Source organism: Rhea pennata, chromosome 13 (assembly GCF_028389875.1).
Source record: "Rhea pennata isolate bPtePen1 chromosome 13, bPtePen1.pri, whole genome shotgun sequence".
NCBI lineage: Eukaryota > Metazoa > Chordata > Aves > Rheiformes > Rheidae > Rhea > Rhea pennata.
Genome location: NC_084675.1, coordinates 23,139,866 through 23,160,633, shown reverse-complemented (window position 1 = coordinate 23,160,633; position 20,768 = coordinate 23,139,866). Strand labels below are relative to the sequence as shown.

Below are 20,768 nucleotides of genomic sequence, written 5' to 3'. Positions count from 1 at the left end.
CTCTGGGAGCCAGCTAGCTCTGTGCTGGCTTGCAAAGGAGCTGTTGTGCAAGAATGAAAGAGCCCTGAGGGCCAAGTGCCAGTCTGGCAGATGTAACCTGTCTGTTTAGTCCAGAGAAGCACAGGTCACAGCCGATGCTCAGTGCTACGCCCTGCGGTGGGTGATGTGCTGTTCCTTCTTTTCAGCCAGCCACGAGCAGTGAACAGGTAAGTTACGTTAGCAGACTAGCAAAAGCCCAAGTGCAGTGGCAGGTGCTGTGAGTTGTGGAGAGATTTACTGCTGACATTATCCCCTCCCACCCTCACTAGTGAGTTTAATTATTTTGAAATCAGTGCTCTGGTCCAGCTGCAGAAATGCCGCCTTTGGCCATATTGCTGCTGGGTAGAAGTCCCTTGTGAAACATCTGCTTCTTCTCTGTCCTTCAGGAGCAGCAGCTGCTGGAACACGCTTCCCCTGTCACCTGCTCATTTCCCTTCCCCTCTGCTTTTACAGCCATTTCCCTTGGGCTGCAGTAGCCTCAGGTAGTAAGGACCTCCCTGAGCTTGCAGAATCCCATTCTGGGGCTGCCTAGATTTATATGGACCAAAAGCTGAATCAGTAATGAGGAAACACTGGTCTTTCCTTCCTAGTACCATGCCCAGGTGGAAGGAAAACCCCTCATTCTGCGAGGAGCAGAGCCTGTTTTCCCACTGCTTCTGCCCTAGGCTCCGCGGGGAGGGTGTCACAGCCCGTGACCGAACGCCTGCTGCGTCCGAGACCGTGGCAGTGGGGGAAACAGTGCATCCCCTGCTCAGCTGACCTGTGTGGGGCTGCGCGTGTTTCCTGTAGTTGAACTAATCTCATGCTTAATTTGCTTGCTTGCAAGATGCAGTGGCAGACTGTTAGACTGCAGCGGAGCAGGGCTATCAGAGCAGCTTTGTGTAGCCGGGAGGTGCTGCTGGTGACCGTGGTAGTTACACAACAGCCCCTTTGCCAAAGGGTTCAGCTCGGTAAGCTCTAACGTGGACAAAGTGGGTCGGGTCCTGCTGTGCACTGGCATCACCTTGAGGAGCGGAGCCTGTTCCAAGCTGCTCCTGACACTAGCCCAAGTGCTGCCGACTGAAACGGCAGAGCAAACGGGAGAGCGGGAGCACAGTTAATGATTACCCCTGCCACCTTGGATCCCTGCTCCGGCTGCCCCAGCTGGAGCCCGAAGGCTCGGGAGCAGCATGCTGCTGCTGGGTCTACTGGCGCTGGGGTGGCTGAGCCCCGCGGGGTGCCCCAAGACGGAGCCCCTGAGCGGGTCCAGCAACGAGCCTCTGTTCCGCGGAGCCGACCGCTATGACTTCGCCATCGTCGTCCCTGCGGGCTCCGCGGAGTGCTTCTGGCAGTTCGCGCACCAGAGCGGCAACTTCTTCTTCAGCTATGAGGCGAGTATTGGGTGACGCTGCCCACAGAGCTGTCGGCAGAGCGCACCCTCAAACGGGGTCCGCGTTAGACCAGGATGTGCTGGCCACAGAGCCACCCCAGGGGCTGATCCAATGCCGGCTGCCTCCTCGGAGGGTGCAACAAGCCCTTCGGTGAGCAGCCCGCAGCCTGTTTGATCTTGCAGTCAGTGCTGGGCTTATGCATGTGGAAGCGAAGTGAAATCCATGTGCCAGCTGAATTCCACGTGGGCTGTCCCAAGGGTGGCAGTGGCTTGCCTTGCATAGGAAGGTCCTTGCTTGGAAGAGGGAATTTTTGCAGTGACACAGGTGGCTGGTTTCAGGGGCCATGTTCTTCAGGCAGTTTCCTCTCTCATTGTCGATCCTATTTATTGTTAAAAATACCTGGTTTAAAACTGTTGATATTTGATGCCAATGAGCCTGGCTCTTGGGGCTGCTACATGCTCACGTCTGCGTGAGCAGAGGGAGCTGCAGGTGCCCAGAGCTCGGGCTGCTGGCCCATGGCGCCGGTGGGAGCTCACAGGGAACTACCAGTGTGGGGGGTCTCAGTGCTGCGGGGGCTCTGCTCTGTGCCGAGTTGGTTGGGGGCTGTTACCCAAGATTGCCTCTCTGAGCTGCGAGGGGAACGAGCCCTGAAGGTCTGCTGGGCACAGCCGTATCTGCCGTCCCCTTCCCACGAGGGGAAGTTGCAGCTCTTTTATCTCCTGTTTACACTCAGCTGATTGAAGGAGCATATGGGCACAACCGTGCCCGGCGTCTCAGGCACACTTCCACCACCTACCAGTGTTGCAGCAGGGAGCACTGGGCAAAGCCACGTGGAAGGGAGCAGCCGAGCCGGAACTCGTGTGTGGGAACAGCCCTAGGGATGGAGCACAAGCCCAGCCCAAGCTCCAGCCGCGATCTCCCTCCCGCCGGCCCCAAAGCCGCAGTGCGAGCAGCAGCATCCCAGCGGCAGTCCTGGCTAAACCCCAGTGGGAAGGAGCCAGGTGGAGCTGCAGGGCCGGGAGCCTCGCTGCGAGGGGCTGCCGCCCTGCCCGCAGCTGGGCAGGCTGACGGCCAAGGCCCCGCTCGGGGCTGAGCTAGAGCCAGCAGCACCGCAGGGCCGGAGACGGGGAACTAAGGGGTTAAGTTACTCAGGACTGTGAATTTTGTTGTCTCTTATGTGGAACTGGCAGTTCACTGAAAAAGAGGCTTTTGTTCCTGGCTGCAGGGCGCAGCCAACCCACCCTGCTCCGCTGGAGAGCAAGGAGGGAGGGGAGCTCCCTAAAGCAGGCCGCCGGAGCCCGGCTGCCCAGCAGCAGCGGGTTGTGTCGGTTCCCGCTCACAGGGGCGACGGCATGTTCCCAATTTCTCTCTTTCCTGGGGTGCTAAGTTGGGCACGCAGAGGTCCCTGGGGAACGGCGGGGTGAACACCCTGGCAAAGCAGAGGGAGCTGCTCGGAAAATCACAGAGACTCAGAATGAACAGGTAGTTCCCAGGTCAGCACCTTGCCGCTGCTAGCCTGGGCTCCCCAGCAAGGGCAGAGGGATGGAAGAAAGAACTGTGCTCGTTGGGACAGCAGGGATCCTGCGCGCACGCCTTCCTCCAGGCTGATTCACCAATGCCCTGCAGAAGGCGCTTGGGAAACCGCTTCCCCTCTGCAGAGGGTTTGGACTGCCAGCACGGCCCAGCCACCAGCCATGCCCTAATTCCAGCCAGGCTGGCTCTGGGAGCGGGGCTCGGTGCTCTGGCTCAAGAAATGCAGCGTGGTCCTGACGGACTCTTACACCTACCGCGCAGCAGCACTAGCTGAGAGCCCCTGCGCTTCCATCTGTCGTTTCCTGCCTCTAGGTCCAGCGGGCGTCGGGGATGGCGAGCAACAGGCACATCTTGGCCACAGTGAGCGACCCCAGTGGCTTCCGGCTTGGTTCTTCCCAGCATGTGCGAGGACAGATCAACTTTCCAACCAAGGAGACAGGTTCCTGCTACGCTAGTCCCTTCCTGGGCTTGCCTGACCCCTCTGAGATCTGCGGGCAGTTATCACTGACAGTGATTGGAGTCTGAGGGCAGTGAACTCCCCAGCTAGCAGGCATCTCTGAGCCTGCCTGCACGGCCAAAATTTTCTGGAGTATTGACCTATCCATACAATCAGGTCTCTCTTCCTTACAGAGGGGAGTAGAGTATAGCAAGGGGCATGGTTCTATCAGCAGCTGCTCTACTGAAGCAATAAAAATCCCCACTTCTCTCTGCAGGTTTTTACCAGCTGTGCCTGGACAACCAGCACAACCACTTTGGCTTCATGCAGGTTTATCTCAACTTTGGTGTGTACTACCAAGGCTTTGACACTGAGAATGAACAAGTAGAGAGGAAACAGCTGAATGACACCCTGGATGCCATCGAGGTAAGTGTTGCTTCTACCATAAAATGATTTGAAATAGCATGTGGTCAGGAAGACACAAAACCAGGCTCAAAATGAAGACAACAGCAAGACTTAATGGAGCAGCTTCCTCCTGGAAGTGGATGGGGTCCTCAAGCTTTGGCAGCCAGGAGCTAGGTGGGATGAAAAACTGCCACTTGTTTACTGGGATCTGCGCTGGCATGCCAGGAGCTACCAGCGGCTTGCCGCTCCCATGCTGGCCTCTAGCCTGCCGCTCATTGAGCCTGCCAGAGCTGAGCAGGGGAAAAGCAAACCCCTCTGCTGGGAACCGAGAAAGGAGTTTATCGCTGCTAGTACTTAAAAGCGTGCTGCAACTACCAGCCTGTCGTCCCTGAGGCCCTGTTCCAACTGCCTGCTCCTGGCAGGGCTGGTGCTGGGCAACGCAGCCCATGGGTCTGCCTGACCCTGGGAACCCCTGTTCAGTCCCGAGCCTTGTAGGCAGCTGTCGGGGTGTTCTACAGCCGTCCCTACCGTGTCCAGCCGCTGCGGCAGTACGTTCTGCAGCTGGTGAGCTTCCTCCTCTCGCCCCTTGCTCCGGCCGCAGATCAGCATGCGGAAGCTGCAGGTCCACGTCTTCCACATGTGGAGGTTCTACAACTTCGCCCGGATGAGGAAAGGCGCCGACTCCTTCCTCCTCGAGTCCAACTACAACTACATCAACTGGTGGTCGCTGGCTCAGAGCTGCATCATTGTCCTCTCCGGGGTGCTACAGCTCTACTTCTTGAAGCGCCTCTTCGTCGTGCAGCCTGCTGCCAGGCCGAGGTGCTAGGGGCTCCGAGCACAGCCGGCAGCGCCAGCGCCTGGCCTGCCTCTGCCTGCAGCAACCGGGAACCGAGCTGCTCCTCTGCACCTTCACAGCAGCCGCCCTGCCACTGCAGGTTGGGGAGGGGGGGACCAGATCCTGTCTTGGGAAGGAGACAGTGCAGCTGGACACACAGAACTCTCTGGGCTCCTGCCCTCGGCTCTAGCCCTGTCTCTACTGCTATCATTTTGGAGGAAAAAAAGTTTGAAGTAATTGCCTTAACTTTGTGGTTGTTGGGAACTGTTTTGTTACATCCCTGTTACCCTTTAAAGACCGAGTCTTAACTTGCCTTTTCTATTAGAAATGCTATAACCACCTCTCTGGCAAAACTGGAGCGCACTGGCTGCAGTCCATCTCCTCCGAGCCGAGGGGAAGCAAGTCCTTCCCTGCAGGTAGCTGCCTGCTCCCTTCCGGGGAAGCACAACAGTCACCTTGGACAGCTGAAAGCCGGGCTGAAAGTGGAGGATGGGGGGTGCCCCCCATGAACCCCGTCTGCTTCATCTGACGTGGTGCTTTTTCCCTCTGCATTCACACTCAGTGTGTGTCACCACCTGACACTGACCTGAGGAAGGTTAACTCAAAGCATAATTCCCCCCAGGCCCAGAGGTTGAGGACTGATTCCTCCCCCTGCAGCTCTGCACAAGACAAAATGCAGTTTACAAGAAAGGGAAATGGCTTTATATGATCACAGCACCAGACCTACCACTGTGGGGAGCAGGTACTCATGGTCACAGCAGCAGAACCCCCTCCCCCCCGGCAGGCGTGGGGCAGTGCCGCTGCCTCCCACCACCCCGCTCGGGGCAGGCTCCTTGCTGCCCGCGTGCCGGCAGCGTGCAGACTGCACAGGTCAAGGTCCCTTCTGCCCAGAATCGCTCATGTTTTCAGAGCGGGCAACTCCCTAAGTCAGCGTGTCCTCGCTCCGCACGTACTCCCCGACGTCAGCCTGGTGAAACACCACGATCGCCATGGGGTCCACCTTCCTGCAGTCCTGCGTGGACTTTGCAGCTACCCCAAATCCCTGCGGATGGAGGAGAAGTGAGAAGGATGGAGCGAATTCCCCACCCCAGCACCTGTGTCCCCACCACCGGAGCCCGCCGGGGCTGACCCCCGCCGCTCACCAGCGGGATGTCAGCCATGGAGTACACCACCACGCCCTGGTACTGGGCCGTGTTCTCCGTGATGCGGCCCAGGCCGGACTTCAGCACGTGGTTGCCGTAGAGGAAGGACTGCTCCGAGCCTGGCTTCACCCACACCTTGTACTGCAAGAGAGGCCCAGAGAGGTGAGGGGCTGCGGGGGCCGGGGCGCGCGGGGCCAGGCCGGCGGCGCCGCGTCCCACCTTGGCGTAGGGTGCGAGGAAGTCCAGGGCCGTGACGTTGAGCCGGAACTTCTGCGTCTTGGTGAACTTCCCGAAGCAGGTGCCCAGCGCGACCAGGCTGTCCCGGGGGACGCTCGTGGCCACCTTCAGCAGCTTCTCGCTGCGGAGAGACGGCGCAGGCTGCCGCGGCTCCCGAGCCGGGAGGGCCCCGCGCGCCCGCGGCCGCTCTCCAGGCAGGCACCCGCTGGCGCGGCTGCCCAGCCCGACGCTGCCCCAGCGCCGCCGCCGCTCCGGGGCCCCGCTCACCTCACGTAGTAGACGCGGTCCCGGTGCAGGCGGAAGCAGTAGGTGCCGTCGGGCCGGTCCACCAGCAGCTGGATGTTCTCGCCGATGCTGCGGGGAGAGGCCGTGAGCGCCTGGCCGCGCGCCGCCCCCGTGGGTGCTGCCCTCCGGCGGCCCCTCTCCAGCCCGAGGCCCCCAGAGGCGCAGCCCAACCCCTCTGCTGCCCCTCGGTGCCCCCGCTGACCCGCTCGTCGCAGTGGAGCGCGTCCCTGCTTCCCCCGTCCTCTTGCCCCGCTGAGCCCATCCCAGGCCCACTCGCGGTGCCCCCCTCCGCGGCTCCCCATCCCGCGGCTCCCCCCTATCTACCGGCACCCCCCCCACTGTCTCCCATCCCCCGGATCCCTCCGCTCCTGCTCCCGGTCCCTGTCTCCCGCCCCCTGGTTTCCCCCAGATTCCCCCAGTCCCGGTTCCTCACTGTCTCCCACCTCCCAGACCGTCTCGGTCCCCGTCCCTCACTGCCCCCCGGACCCCCCCAGTCCCGGTCCCAGTCCCTCACTATCTCCGCCCCCCGGTCCCTCACTGTCCCCCAGACCCCCCCGGTCCCGGTCCCTCACTGCCCCCTTGACCCCTCTGGTCCCGGTCCCGGTCCCTCACTGCCCCCCGGTCCCCCCCGGTCCCTCACTGCCCCCCGGTCCCTCACTGCCCCCCGGTCCCCCCCGCTCCCGCTGCCTCACTATCTCCCGAGTTTCTCGAACACCGCGCGCGTCTCCGCCTCCGTCAGCGGCCGCATCGCCGCCCGCGCACGCGACGCCTCGCCGGAGCCGGAAGCGGTCCGGGCTGCGACCCCGGAAGCGGAAGCGCCGCCGCAGAGCACCGAGGCGCGGCGGGCAGAGCGGCGGCGGCATGGCGGCGGCGGCGGAGGAGGCCAGCCTGCTGGCGTGGCTGCTGGGCGGCGCGGCGGCGCCCGGCGGCGCCGAGCTCTCCGTGTACCTGGCGGAGCTGGCGGCGCTGGGGCTGGCGGCGCTGGGCCGCGAGCCGGCGCGGCTGGCGGCGGAGCGGGCGCGGGTCGGGGCGCAGACGCGCCGCCTCGCCTTCGAGCACTACCGCGCCTTCATCCGCTCCGCCGAGTGCACCGGCCGCGCCGGCCACGGCTTCGGCGGCATCGAGCGCCGCCTGGGCAGCCTGCTCGCCCGGCTGCCTGCCCTCCAGGAGGCCTGCCGGTGCGGGCCGGGGGGGGGCCGGGCAGGGCCCCGCTGGGGGCGCGCAGGGGCCGGGGGAGGCCGGCGCTGGGCCGCGGCCGCGCCGGGGGGCCCCGGGCGAGGCGGGAGCCGGCGCCGGGAAGGCCCGGCGGGAAGCTGGGGGAGCCCCCGGGGCGCTGGGAGAGGGCACGGGGGCAGGAGGGACCCAGCGGTGAGGGGCGGGGTGGAAGCAGGGACCGAGGCTGGGAGGGGCCCTGGACGACGCTGGAGCTGGGGGCAGGGGTGAGGAGAGGGGGCCGGTGTCGGCAGCGGGGGCCCTGGGGGCCCTCGTGAGGCAGTTGTCCGCCTTCAGCCTGGTGCTGGCACGGGGAGGGGCCCTCACCTCGATCCCCTTGCGATCCCGCAGGAACTTCATGCGAGACGCCGAGGAGATCGCCTGCAGCCGGCGCATGAACAGCCTGACGCTGAACCGGCACACGGAGATCCTGGAGATCCTGGAGATCCCGCAGCTCATGGACACCTGCGTCCGCAACGGCTACTACGAGGAGGCGCTGGAGCTCGCTGCCTACGTGCGCCGGCTGGAGAGGAAGCACAGTGCCATCCCCGTGATCCAGGTGTGCCGCGCTCTGCCCCGGCCCCGCGGCGGCTCCGTGGCACCTGTGGCTGAGGCTGTCTCCCCGTCCCCAGGGTATCGTGGACGAAGTCCGCCAGTCCACCCAGCTGATGCTGAACCAGCTCATCCAGCAGCTACGCAGCAACATCCAGCTGCCGGCCTGCCTGCGGGTCATTGGCTACCTGCGGCGCATGGACGTCTTCACGGAGGCCGAGCTGCGCATCAAGTTCCTGCAGGCGCGGGACGCCTGGCTGCGCTCCATCCAGGCCTCCATCCCAGATGACGACCCCTATTTCCACATCACCAAGACTATCGAGGCCTGCCGTGTCCATCTCTTTGACATCATCACGCAGTATCGCGCCATCTTCTCTGACGAGGAGCCGCTCCTGCCCCCCGACGAGCCAGCCCTCAATGAGGGGGCCATCTTCCATGGCTGGGTGCTGCAGAAGGTCTCCGAGTTCCTGCAGGTGCTGGAGGGCGACCTCCAGCGTGGGGTGGGCGGCCGCCTGGATTCGCTGCTGGGACAGTGCATGTACTTCGGACTCTCCTTCAGCAGGGTGGGCGCTGACTTCCGCGGGCAGCTGGCCCCCATCTTCCAGCGCGTCACTATTGGCGCCTTCAGGAAGGCAGTTGAGGAGGCTGTGGAGAAATTCCAGGAGGAGATGAATTCCTACACGCTCATCTCTGCCCCAGCCGTGCTGGGCAGCACCGTTGCAGCGGTGGTGCCGACAGCCCAGCCAGGGACCCTGCAGCCGCCCATGGTGCTGCTGGACTTCCCGCCCCTTGCCTGCTTCCTGAACAACCTCCTTGTCGCCTTCAATGACTTGCGGCTCTGCTGCCCTGTGGCCCTGGCCCAGGATGTCACCACCTGCCTGGAGGATGCTCTTGGCCAGGTGAGACTGCCAGGGCCAGAGATGTGCCTTGCTCCGTGGGGCTTTTGGCTTTGCTGTGGCAGAACAGAGCAGAAGAAAATTTCCTCACGGTCTGTCCGATTTGTCTGGATGGCCGAGGCTGGGAGCCTGGCACCATGGAGCAGAAGCGGCTCTTTTCTCTGAGATGCGTGGGGCTCTCCAGGTCTTGGATTCTGTGTTGTGTGCGCTGGGGATGTGACTAAGGAATTAATGACATCATTGTCCTCTCACCCCAGGTGACCAAAATAATCCTGGCCTTTCATCGGGCAGAAGAGGCAGCTTTCAGCGGGCGCGAGCAGGAGCTCTTTGTCCAGTTCTGCACCGTGTTCCTGGAAGATCTGCTCCCCTACCTTAACCGCTGCCTCCAGGTCCTCTTTCCTCCAGCCCAGATAGCACAGGCGCTGGGTAAGGCTCCTGGTCATGGTGCTCCTCTGGGGAGAGCTGGTGGGAGGAGCTGGAGACATCCTGGGGACCCTGTGCCCGTCCCTTTGCGGTCTTGTGCTCCCTCTCTTTCTCGCGGGAGAGTTGTGCTGGCGCCAGACCGCAGACTCTCCTCTGCTCTCCCACAGGCGTCCCCGCCACCCAGCTGCAGCGGTTCTGCAGGCTGGGCTGCCTCGACACCGGGGCTGTCGGGGAGCCCCTGGCCTTCATCCTGCCGGCACGAGAGGCGGATCTGGTGCCGGGTGAGGAGCCAGCGCAGGAGAGCCCCTCGCCGGCCGCCCTGCCGCACGCACAGGAGGAGGATGCGTCCGGTCAGCCCCTTGCCGTGCTGGCGGAGCAGAGCCCTGCGGAGCCCGTGGACGTGAGCTAGCTGCAGGCTCTCCTGCGCCAGGGACACGCGAGCCGGGTGGGCCACAGCACGCTGGACTCCGAGGCAGCCGGGGGGATGAGCTGGGTGAGGGGAGCAGCTTAGCACGGCTGCCGGTGCTAAAGTCTGCTGTAGCGGGGCTGAACAGGGGCCGTTTCCCTCCGTGCCGGCTTGTCTTGTTAGCTCCTTCCGCTGGGAAGGGCTGGACACTACGTAATAAAGCTCCTCTGCGTCTGCCATGGCTGCAGTGCCGTCCCCTCTCCCCCTCGGAGCCGGAGGCGCTTCCCCGGGGACAGGAGCAGCGAGGCGGCTGGAGCCCCCCTGCCTGGCTGCGCTCCACCCGTCCCTTCCCGCGGCACCCCATGCGCAGGGCGAGGGGACACGGCTCCCCAGGGCTGGCGTCCTCCCCGTGCCCCCCTGTCCCCAGGCTGCTGCCGCCCCCGCCTGGTCCGTGCTCTCCGTGCGGGTTCTCGCTCCTCCCGACCGCGTGGTTCAGGCCGGGTCCCCTGGGTGCCGGTTCAGTGCTGTTTTGCACGTACGCGTGTGCCCCCCGCTCTCGCCCCGTGCTGGTGCTGCGCGGCACGGGAAGCGTGCACTGCTCGTGCAGAGCGGTACGGCAGTGCAGCGTGCACAGTGCACTGCGCGCAGTGCCCGTGCGCATACGCATGCGCAGCACACAGAGGGCTTGTGCCTGCACACGCAGTGCAGGCACAGTGCACACGCAGTGCAGTGCAGGCACAGCGCACACGCAGTGCAGCACGCACAGCGCACACGCAGTGCAGTGCAGGCACAGTGCACACGCAGTGCGGCACGCACAGCGCACACGCAGTGCAGCGCAGGCACAGCGCACACGCAGTGCAGCACGCGCAGCGCACACGCAGTGCAGGCACAGTGCACACGCAGTGCAGCACGTGCAGCGCACACGCAGTGCAGCACGCACAGCGCACACGCAGTGCAGCGCAGGCACAGTGCACACGCAGTGCGGCACGCACAGCGCACACGCAGTGCAGCGCAGGCACAGCGCACACGCAGTGCAGCACGCGCAGCGCACACGCAGTGCAGCGCAGGCACAGCGCACACGCAGTGCAGGCACAGTGCACACGCAGTGCAGTGCAGGCACAGTGCACACGCAGTGCAGCACGCGCAGCGCACACGCAGTGCAGTGCAGGCACAGCGCACACGCAGTGCAGGCACAGTGCACACGCAGTGCAGTGCAGGCACAGTGCACACGCAGTGCAGTGCAGGCACAGCGCACACGCAGTGCAGCACGCACAGCGCACACGCAGTGTGGCACACAGGCACAGTGCACACGCAGTGCAGTGCAGGCACAGCGCACACGCACGCCGTGCAGCGCACACGCAGTGCAGTGCAGGCACAGCGCACACGCAGTGCAGTGCAGGCACAGCGCACACGCACGCCGTGCAGCGCACACGCAGTGTGGCACACAGGCACAGTGCACACGCAGTGCAGCACGTGCAGCGCACACGCAGTGCAGCACGCACAGCGCACACGCAGTGTGGCACACAGGCACAGTGCACACGCAGTGCAGTGCAGGCACAGTGCACACGCAGTGCAGCACGCACAGCGCACACGCACGCCGTGCAGCGCACACGCAGTGTGGCACACAGGCACAGTGCACACGCAGTGCAGTGCAGGCACAGCGCACACGCAGTGCAGCACGCACAGCGCACACGCAGTGTGGCACACAGGCACAGCGCACACGCAGTGCAGTGCAGGCACAGCGCACACGCAGTGCAGCACGCACAGCGCACACGCAGTGTGGCACACAGGCACAGCGCACACGCAGTGCAGTGCAGGCACAGCGCACACGCACGCCGTGCAGCGCACACGCAGTGCAGTGCAGGCACAGCGCACACGCAGTGCAGTGCAGGCACAGCGCACACGCACGCCGTGCAGCGCACACGCAGTGCAGTGCAGGCACAGTGCACACGCAGTGCAGTGCCGGCACAGCGCACACGCACGCCGTGCAGCGCACACGCAGTGCAGTGCACGCACAGCGCACACGCACGCCGTGCAGCGCACACGCAGTGCAGTGCAGGCACAGTGCACACGCAGTGCAGTGCCGGCACAGCGCACACGCACGCCGTGCAGCGCACACGCAGTGCAGGCACAGCGCACACGCACGCCGTGCAGCGCACACCTTGCACGCGAGGCAGCGCGCGGAACGCCGCCGCGCGCACGCGCACTGCCCTCACGCGACGCAGCCGGGGTCCGCGCACGCGCACTGCCCTCACGTGTTACCCCCTCCCCCCCCCAGGGGCCGCCGCGGCGCCTTCCCGTGGTGCTGCGCGCGGGCGCCTCGCGGCCGCCGTAGCGGTGCGCGCGCAGCGGCGGCGCCCATGATGGCGGCGGCCATGGTGGCGGCGGCGCGGCGGCTCCCGCCGGCCGCGGCGCGGGGGTGCGGCGGCGCGGCGGAGTGGGGCGCGCGGGAGCGCTCGTACTGGCGGGCGCTGAAGCGGCGGGTGCTGGGCCCGCCGGCGCCGCCGTTCGCCGCCGTGTGCCAGGTGGGGGCCCCGGTGCTGCGCGGCGCCGCCGCCGCCGTGGCCCCGGAGCGCCTGGGCGGCGCCGAGCTGCGGGCGCTGGCGGCGGCGCTGGCGGCGGCGCTGCGCCGCGGGCCCTTCCTGGGCCTCAGCGCCCCGCAGCTGGGGGTGCCGCTGCGCGTCTTCGCGGCGGAGCTGCCGCCCGCCCTCTGCGGCCAGTACCCGCCGGCGCTGCGCCGCGCCCGCCGCCTCGAGCCCTTCCCGCTCCGCGTCCTCGTCAACCCCCAGCTCCGCGTCCTCGACGCCCGCCTCGTCACCGCCCCCGAGGGCTGCGCCAGCCTCGCCGGCTTCTCCGCCTGTGTCCCGCGGCACTGGGCTGTGCACGTCTCCGGTACAGACCGCCCCCCCCCCCCCCCGGACCCATTGCCCTATTGTACGGGGGGGGGGGGCTCCGTCTTCTCCTCCCCTGCCGAAAATCCTTTCCCCGCTGCTCCAAAGCCCATTCCCAGTTGGCACCTGCCCTCACACAGCCCCCACCACCTGCAGCCCTGGTGCCTCCAGGCTGGCCCCACCTTGGCCTAGCCCCACCCTGCCCCGAACTCTCCCGTCTCCCCCCGGATGCTGTACAGGGACACGTCCTTCCCCCTCCCACCCTGGGACCTTGGCCGCCCTCACGCCCTGCCTGCTCCCGTGTAGGTGTGGACGAGACCGGGGAGCCGGTGAGCTGGGAGGCGACAGGCTGGGCCGCCCGCGTTATCCAGCATGAGATGGACCACCTGGACGGCATCCTCTACATCGACAAGATGGACAGCCGGACCTTCACCAACGTCCACTGGATGGAGCTCCTCGAGTGAGCCTTGCCCCACAGACACACCGTAGCCTGTCCTCCCCCCGCAGCCATGGGACGACCGGCCCAGTGCTGGGACAAACCCCCACCAGACAGCGCAGCCCGGGCTGCGGGGCCGGGAGCAGCCCGACGCACCCCAGACCCTCCTGCGGAGGCTGCTGCACCTGACACGAGCACCTGGTGGGGAAGAACAACTGAGCCACAGCCTGAGAGACTCAAATTCAGCTGTACTGCGCTCAATACAGAGTGTTTCAGGACTTGGCACCAGCTCTGGGCCTTTCCTGCACACCCAGCACGGCTGTATGTCGCTGCCCGCTGCAGGAGGGCACAGCCCAGCCGGGGGGGGGGGGGGCTCTGTGCACCTTCTCCATCTCCCCACCACCTCTGTGCCGTGGGGGGGGGGGGGGGGTCACCCCTGTGCTCAGGGACGCACCAAATGCAGCCTGGCTCCGGCGGCTGGGGCAGCTCCTTCCCTGGAGCACAAGCTGGAGCAGGACAGAGCCAGTCCTGGCCTGGGAGGCCAGTGAGGCTCAGCCCAGGGCGCAGGCTGGCAGAGAGCGGGGGCAGTGAGGCTCCCCCGGGCCCTGGCACTGCTGCCAGCCCCCAGGAAGGGGGCAGCCCACGTACCGCTCCGGAGCGTCCCCCCGCTGATGGCAGGAGCTGTGTGCTGGGGGTGGGCAGGGGCCGTAGTATTTCTAACTACAAAGAAGCCTGATGTTATTCATGGGCGGGGAGAGGAAATTAGCCTTGGTGAGCCCTGGCTGCCCGTTGCAGCTTACTGCAGGAGTCAGCCCTGCTGCGAGGCTGCACAGGAACTGGGGGCTCCCAGCACCCCCCCCCTCGCCCTGCCCAGGCTCAGCCCTTGCTGCAGCTCCGGGCCCGGCCCCGCTCCGCCTGGCCGCGTGCGCGACCTTGGGCAGCCTGGCCCAGCCCGGCCCCGCAGCACCCGCCCTCCCGCCCAGCGACGCTGAGGTGCGCCGGAGCCCTCCTGCCCCACGGTCTGCGACAGCCGGAGGCGGCAGCCCTCCAGCTGCTATGAGCAGCACCGGGGGCTGGACGTTATCTGCCCCACGGCCGCGGCCCTCCGCTGCCGGAGCTGCCTCGCTGCAGGGAGGGGCTGGGCTGGGCTCGGGCTGAAGTTTTTGCATTGTTTTTATTTTCATATAAACAAGACAGACCCCAAAGCAGCATTAATTTAAAAAATAAAAAAAGAGCAGGAAGAAGAGTGGGGAGCAGCCGGGACAGGGTGGGGGGCACCCAGCAGCCCAGGCTGTGCTTGGACCACACCCCCTCCCCCCAGTAGCATCAGCCCGGCCAGGACAGTGCCCCCCACCCCTGCCGCCCAGCCAGGTGCTGAAAGTGAGATGGGTTTAGTAGACAGCTGAACACGAACCCCTTTGGCACGGGGGGGCCAGCCCGGGTGCTGCGAGGACGCTGCCGCGCCACGGCCGGCTGCCCCCGCCGGCCCGCGGCCGGAGCCCTTAACCTTCCTGGCCAAAGTCCTCTGTGAATTTCTTCACCTTCAGGAGGTCCTCGGCGTTGACGGTGGGGCGCGTGGTGGCCAGAGAGCGCAGCATGTCCGACTGCAACGCGGGGAGGGCGGCTGAGGAGCAGTAGGGCGGGACCGCTCGGCCCCCCCCCCAGCCTGGAGTTGGCCTGGTGCCTCTGCAGGCCCCGGAGCAGGAGGCAGCGCTGGGCCTGGTGCCCCTGCAGGCCCCGGAGCAGGAGGCAGCGCTGGGCTCACTGGCAGCTGCTTCCCAGGGGAGCCCAAGCGCAGGCTGCGGGCGCCCACCCTCCCCTGGCATGTCACACCTGGCCCAGGCAGCTCAGCACCCCAGGGGAGGGCAGGACTGGGTCCCTCGCCCGGCAGGGCTGCGACTGGTGCGATGAGCGCGCCTCCAGAGACGCGTTCCAGCCTTTCCCGGGAGGGGGAGGCCCTGTCCACGCGCTGGAGCTTGCGGCCCTTGAGGCAGGCTCCGGCGGAGGGCCGGGGAACCCGCAGGGCCGGGACCACAAGCGCCTTGCGCCGCGCATGGGCCCCACACCCCCACCTGCCGCTCACCATGCAGACGATGGGCTCCATGAGCTTGTCGCTGGGCACCTCCATCCAGGTCATCTCGGTGGCGCCAGGGTCTCCGGGCGAGCAGGGTGTCAGGAGGTCGTCTACGATCACGTTGGGGTTTGTGCGCGAGGGACCTCGGACCTGGGGCGGAGGCAGGCGGAGCTGCAGGGGTGGCTGGACGGGCGGGCGTGGGGCCGCGGCGGCAGTGCCGAGCCGGCGCCCCCGGCGCAGGCAGCCACGCCGCGCTCACCTTCTTGAAGTGCGTGGCCGACTGCACCTTGCGGACGGGCTGCATGAGGGCGTCCCGCACGATAATGCTGATGTCTGCCCCCGAGTAGCCGTCCGTCTTCCGGGCCAGCTCGTGGATGTTGGCCTCCGTCAGGCAGTGTGGGGTGTTGCCCAGGTGCAGCTTGAACATCTGGGCACGGGCCGCCTCCTCGGGCAGCGGGATGTAAATGCGCTTCTCAAACCTGGGCACGGCCTGGAGATGAGTGGCTGTGCTCCCCCCCAGCCACCCCACGGCCAGCCCCACAGAGGGGGAGGCGGCAGAGGAGCCGCGTCCTGCTCACCTTCTCCTGATGGCCGAGTCCAGCACCCAGGGGATATTTGTGGCGCCGAGCACCAGGATGCCGTCGCTGCTGTTGCCCACGCCTAGGGGGAGAAACGGGGGCAGTGAGGGGGACTCAGCGGCTGGCAGCGCTCTGGGGACACCGGCGCGAGCTGAAGACGTCCCGCGGCTTCCCCACGCACCCTGCATCTGCACCAGGAACTCCGTCTTGATGCGCCGCGCCGCCTCGCTCTCGTTCTCGTTGCGGGAGCCGCACAGCGAGTCCACCTCGTCGATGAAGATGATGGAGGGCTTGTGCTGCCTCGCCAGCTCAAAGAGGTTCTTCACCAGCCTGGCCACAAAGACTCAGGATGGGCTCCAACTTGGGGAGCCCCCTGCGCCCCGAATGTCCCCGGCGGGGCAGAGAGGGGGACGAGCTCGCCTGTCTCCCGCTGCTGCCCCTGGCCCCACGGCACTCAGGGTGCCCCACGCCAAGCCAGACTGGACCTGGAACAAGGGCAACAGCTCCCTGCCCGGGGCCAGCAAGGCAGCAGCGCTGCCAGCCCAGGCCAGGCCCTGGCCGAGGGCTGCTAGCCAAGGGGCTCCAGGCACAGAGTCTCTGCGCAGCACTGCGGCAGCTTGGCAGCGCCTCCCGGGGGCCCGGGGGCTCACGCCTGTGGACCCGAGGTGTCTACGTTAACGCAGCTTCAGCGACGCTGCCGGCTCGTCCACCCCCGAGCCACAACTTTGGCACCGCCAGGCTCACAAACAGGGGTGGCTGGAGCCAGCCTACAGCACGCGCGCGCCCCGCACTGCCGCCAGCCCTCAGCTCACTTCTCGCTCTCTCCCAGCCACTTAGACATCAGGTCAGAGGACGACACGGAGAAGAAGGTGGAGTTGTTGGCCTCGGTGGCCACGGCCTTGGCCAAGTAGGACTTCCCAGTACCAGGGGGCCCGAAGAGCAGAATCCCTCGCCAGGGCGTGCGCTTACCTGCAACAAGGCCTGTGTCACGGCTCCCCCTTTGCTGCGCCGGCTAGATCCGTGCCACGACCGCGGGGCATCCGGGCAGCTCAGCGAGGGGCCGCGGGGCTGCAGGCTCCCAGGCGTCTCCGGCCCCGTCACGCCCAGCGCTACGGCCATGTGAGGCCCTTTCCTGCGGGACAGGGGTGGCCGCGGCGCAGCCAGAGCGACTCTCACCGGTGAACAGGTGCGGGAACTTGATGGGCAGGATCACGGCTTCCTTCAGGGCCTCCTTGGCTCCCTCCAGGCCGGCCACGTCGCTCCACCGCACGTTGGGCTTCTCCATCATGATGGCACCTGCGGGTGGAGTGCAGCTCTGCTCACGCAGCCACACAAGACAGGCTGCAGCGCTCCCGAGAGCCAGAGCCCCCTCCCCAGGCCCCCAACCCAGCCATGCTGTGGGGCTGCCCCCGGTGTGGAGTGCAGATCAGGGGCTGTGGAGGCCTGGCAAAGCCCCTTGCCTGCCCCACCATGGCCCCACGGCCCAGACCCCCACTCCACAGCCACCCACGCAAAGGCCTTTTGGGAAACCCTCCGCGAGCAGCCAGCACAGCAGCACCCGCAGCGCCGGCCTCCGCCTCCACTGCCTCTTACCCATCAGCTGCTCCTGCAGCTTCTTCTTCTCGGGGTTCTCGCCCTCGCTGTCGCTGTCGCTCCTGCGGAGGGGACGGGGTTAGGGGAGCAGAGGCCTCAGCACGGCCAGCAGGGTCCGGCCTCTGCTCTGGAGCCTGGGCAGAGGGTGGGAGAAGGGCAGGAACAGAGCTGCTCCCGTGGCGAGCGCTGCGGAGGGGAGCAGCCGGAGGGCTCTGCCCCGGCCCTTCCCCGGCACCCCGGCACCGGGACGGTGCCCTCGCCCCCGCGCACCCTTTGTTGTCATTCTGCGACTCTTTGACGGGCTTCTTGCCCTGCTTGTCCTTGCTGCGCAGGTAATCCTTCAGCTTCTCCGCCCGGTCCAGGTACTGCACGCACTTCGCCCGGATGCTCTCCTTCGCCTTGTCGCTGTGAGCCTCATCTGCGGGAGAGCCCGCGGGCGTCACCGGCGGGTCCCCGAGCCGCCACCGGGGAGCCGCGGCCCCGGCCCCCAGCCGGGGCAGAGGCCCCGTCCCCACCCCGTCCGTGTGCCACGCTGTCCCCGCACCTGTCCTGTCCCATCCCGTCCTGTCCCCGCCTCTGTCCCGCTCCCATCCTGTCCCCTTCCCAGTCCCGCCTGCGTCCCCTTCGCGTCCTGTCCCGGAGCTGTCTCCCCCCTGTGCCGGACCTGCCCCGTCTCGCCCTGTCCTGCCTGCGTGCCCGTCCCCGCGCCGTCCCGCGCCGTCCCGCGTGGGGCTCACATTTGATGGCGTGCAGGAAGTACTCCACGGCGTGCTGGTAGAGCCGCAGCGCCTCCTCGTAGTTCTTGGCCTTGTCCTCCTCGGTGGCCTTGGTCACCAGGTCGATGGCCTTCTGCCGGGACGCCGCGGCGGCCCTCAGCGCGGCGGCGGCGGCGGCCCGGCCGAGCCCCCCGCCGCCCCCGCCGCCCCGCCCCGGCAGCGGCCCCCGCTGCCCCGGCCCGGCCCGGCCCGGCCCGGCCGGGCGAGGCCGGCGGCTCCCGCGCCGACAGGGCCGCGCCGGGCCCCGCCGCCTCCCGCCGGCGCGGCGCGGCGCTACCTGCAGGATTGACGTTGTCATCGCATCTCCCGGTGGCGGCCGCGACCCGCGGCGCTCCTGCGGCCCGGCCGGCCCGGCCCGGCGGCGGCGGCGGCGGCGGCGGCGGCGCGGCCCAGCCGGAGCGACCGCGACCGCGACTGCGGCGCCTGCGCGGCGGCGGCGGCGGCGGCGGCGCCCCCTGGCGGCGGCGCGCGGGGCCGGGGCGGGGCCGGGGGGCGGGGCCGGGGCCGGGGGCGGGGCAGCGCGGGGCGGAGGGGCGGGGCTTCGCCGAGCACCCCCCGGGGCCTAGTGCCCGCCCGCGCCGCTCGCGGGTGCGTGCGCGCGTCTTCCTGCGCGCACGCACACACGCACACCCCCATGCTGTACACCGTGCACATCACGCACACAGATGCACACGCTGTGCATGTCTCACGCACATAAACGTACATACTGTGCATGCCACAGAGTGGACATCACACACACACACGTGCACACTCCGCATGCTGTACACAGTGCACATCACGCACACACACGCACACGCATCTCACGCACGCACATGTACACACTGTGCATGCCACACAGTGCACATCACATGCACACGCACACTGTGCATGTCATACACACACACACGCACATGGATTTGCACATACATGCTATACACAGCGCCTGCACGGTCAGTGCACACGCTGACACCCCGTGTTCGCCACACACCCCCACGCTCCGTGTGCATACCCCACACGTACACCCTGCACACGCGGTACTGGCAGCGCAGCCTCCCCCACACACACACACGTGCACGCACACGCTCGCCACCATGCTGGTGCAGCCCCCGGCGCACGGCGCGTCCCCGTCCCGTCCCCCCCCCCGCGACGCCCCCCACGGACACAGCCCGGGGCCGGGGCTCACAGCAAACGCCTTTATTACGGACAGCGCGGGGTGAGGGGCCCCGCGCGGCCGGGGCACACGCTGGCGCTGCCCGGCGCGCCGCTCACCGGCACCTGCGTCCCCGGAGCGCGTGGAGCCGCCCCGGCCACAGGCACCGCGAGCCGCCCCGCGCCGGGTATCGGCTCTGTGACCTGGATGACCTAGGAGTCTGAGATTCAAAAATCCCCCAAAAGGAAGTCTTATATAAATAGCGATTTACAAAGAATACAAAAATAGAAAGGGCTGTACGGTAGTGCGGGGGCCGCGGCAGCGCGACGCGCCCGGTGCCTCGCGTGGGCCGCGGGCGGCAGCGCGGCGGTTCGGCGCCCGGCCGCTCCCGGCGCGGGGGCCGCGATGGCCCCGGGTCCCCCGGCCCCGCGGCATCGGCCCGGCCGAGGACGCGCCGGCACTTGGCACGGGCGTAAAGCCCGACCGCCCCGAGCGCCGAAGGAGCCGCTGTTCAAGCTTAAGTGTCAGAGGTAAAGTACAAAAAGCGAAAGTGCATAAGTCTACACATCCTCCCGCAGGCCCTCGGGCTCGCTCAGCCCTTAAGGGCAGCAAGGGCGGAACAGAATTTGCATAGCAGCTTATTAGGTAGTTTACAAAACAGAGACTAACATAGCTGAGAACAGCCCGCTCGGGACTCGGGTGGCCGAACGGAGCCCCTCGTGCGGGGGGCGCAGAGCTCCGGCAAGGGCAGCGAGGCGGAGGGAGGGCCCCCACTGCAGGGGAGCACACCGGGCGCCCCACGGACCCCCTCGCCGAAGGGGAGCGCTGACGACTTCCCGCTGATGCGATTCCTTAAGAAACAATCGGCATTCGTTTTCCAGCGTGGAGAGCTTTTGGAAACCCACCGCTTGCCTCGACCAGACCCCCCCCCCCCCAAGCAGGCGGCAGCCCCGGGGAGAGGGGAGCAGCGGGGATGGCGCCAGCTCGCCCGCGGGAGCCGAGCAGCCTGGTTCGCAGCCCGCGGCAGGGAGGGGCCACCACCCCCCCCCCCGGAGGGCAGCGCGGGAGGGGGCCGCCCGGGGAGTCCCCGGCCCAGGAGCCCGCGTGCTGGCCGGGAAGCAGCTGCTGCCAGAGTCCCGGGCGGCCGCGGGCTCCCCACGGCCCCGAGCACTAAGGGGACTGATCCCGGGTCGCTGGCCGCTGCGGGGACGGCGCGAGACCCTTGGGCTGCAGGAGAGCTGGGCCTTTTCTCCGCGGAAAGCCCCAAGGCAGAGACGGTGCTGAGCCAGGCCAGAGCCAGCACCGACACTGGCGCAGGAGCGCAGGGCCAGCGCGGGGGCCAAAGGGCTCCGGCGTCGGCGCCCAAGCGGCCACGGCTCCAGCTCCGGCCGCGGGCGTCCGCTCGCCCCGCTCCAAGGCACGTGTGGTGAGATGAGAAATGGCTTCGTTCCCAGAAGGATCCACGCTGGTGTCCGCGCCCCCAGCCCATCCCTTGTGCTGCGTGAAGGCTGGCGTGTGCC

General features: G+C 67.2%; 5 protein-coding genes across 5 annotated transcripts; 3 read left to right on the top strand and 2 right to left on the bottom strand.

The window, feature by feature from the left end:
- Window positions 1-1,169: 1,169 nt before the first annotated feature.
- TMED6 (transmembrane p24 trafficking protein 6) lies at window positions 1,170-4,870 on the top strand (the record flags this gene model as incomplete). Its single annotated transcript, XM_062586874.1, has 4 exons — window positions 1,170-1,409; window positions 3,255-3,381; window positions 3,656-3,804; window positions 4,385-4,870. Coding segments are annotated over 4 exons (741 nt in total), but the record flags the coding sequence as incomplete, so codon positions are not given.
- Window positions 4,871-5,297: 427 nt separating this feature from the next.
- NIP7 (nucleolar pre-rRNA processing protein NIP7) lies at window positions 5,298-7,068 on the bottom strand. The gene is made up of 5 exons (XM_062586133.1): window positions 6,975-7,068; window positions 6,265-6,351; window positions 5,980-6,118; window positions 5,761-5,901; window positions 5,298-5,660 (listed from the first exon to the last, which is right to left on the bottom strand). Exons 1-5 carry the CDS (start codon window positions 7,028-7,030, stop codon window positions 5,541-5,543), a joined length of 543 nt encoding a protein of 180 aa, XP_062442117.1. The 5' UTR covers window positions 7,031-7,068; the 3' UTR covers window positions 5,298-5,540.
- Window positions 7,069-7,099: 31 nt separating this feature from the next.
- On the top strand, window positions 7,100-10,010 carry COG8 (component of oligomeric golgi complex 8). Its single transcript, XM_062586131.1, has 5 exons — window positions 7,100-7,460; window positions 7,846-8,053; window positions 8,127-8,945; window positions 9,200-9,368; window positions 9,533-10,010. Exons 1-5 carry the CDS (start codon window positions 7,144-7,146, stop codon window positions 9,772-9,774), a joined length of 1,755 nt encoding a protein of 584 aa, XP_062442115.1. The 5' UTR covers window positions 7,100-7,143; the 3' UTR covers window positions 9,775-10,010.
- A 2,181-nt stretch (window positions 10,011-12,191) lies between these two features.
- PDF (peptide deformylase, mitochondrial) lies at window positions 12,192-13,381 on the top strand (the record flags this gene model as incomplete). Its single annotated transcript, XM_062586873.1, has 2 exons — window positions 12,192-12,663; window positions 12,969-13,381. Coding segments are annotated over 2 exons (630 nt in total), but the record flags the coding sequence as incomplete, so codon positions are not given.
- An 872-nt stretch (window positions 13,382-14,253) lies between these two features.
- Window positions 14,254-18,477, bottom strand: VPS4A (vacuolar protein sorting 4 homolog A). Its single transcript, XM_062586132.1, has 11 exons — window positions 18,397-18,477; window positions 18,081-18,192; window positions 17,614-17,761; window positions 17,344-17,405; window positions 16,927-17,046; window positions 16,563-16,719; window positions 15,932-16,080; window positions 15,751-15,832; window positions 15,432-15,651; window positions 15,182-15,322; window positions 14,254-14,702 (listed from the first exon to the last, which is right to left on the bottom strand). The coding sequence occupies exons 1-11, from the start codon at window positions 18,415-18,417 to the stop codon at window positions 14,601-14,603; spliced, it is 1,314 nt and encodes a 437-aa protein (XP_062442116.1). The 5' UTR covers window positions 18,418-18,477; the 3' UTR covers window positions 14,254-14,600.
- Window positions 18,478-20,768: the final 2,291 nt, after the last annotated feature.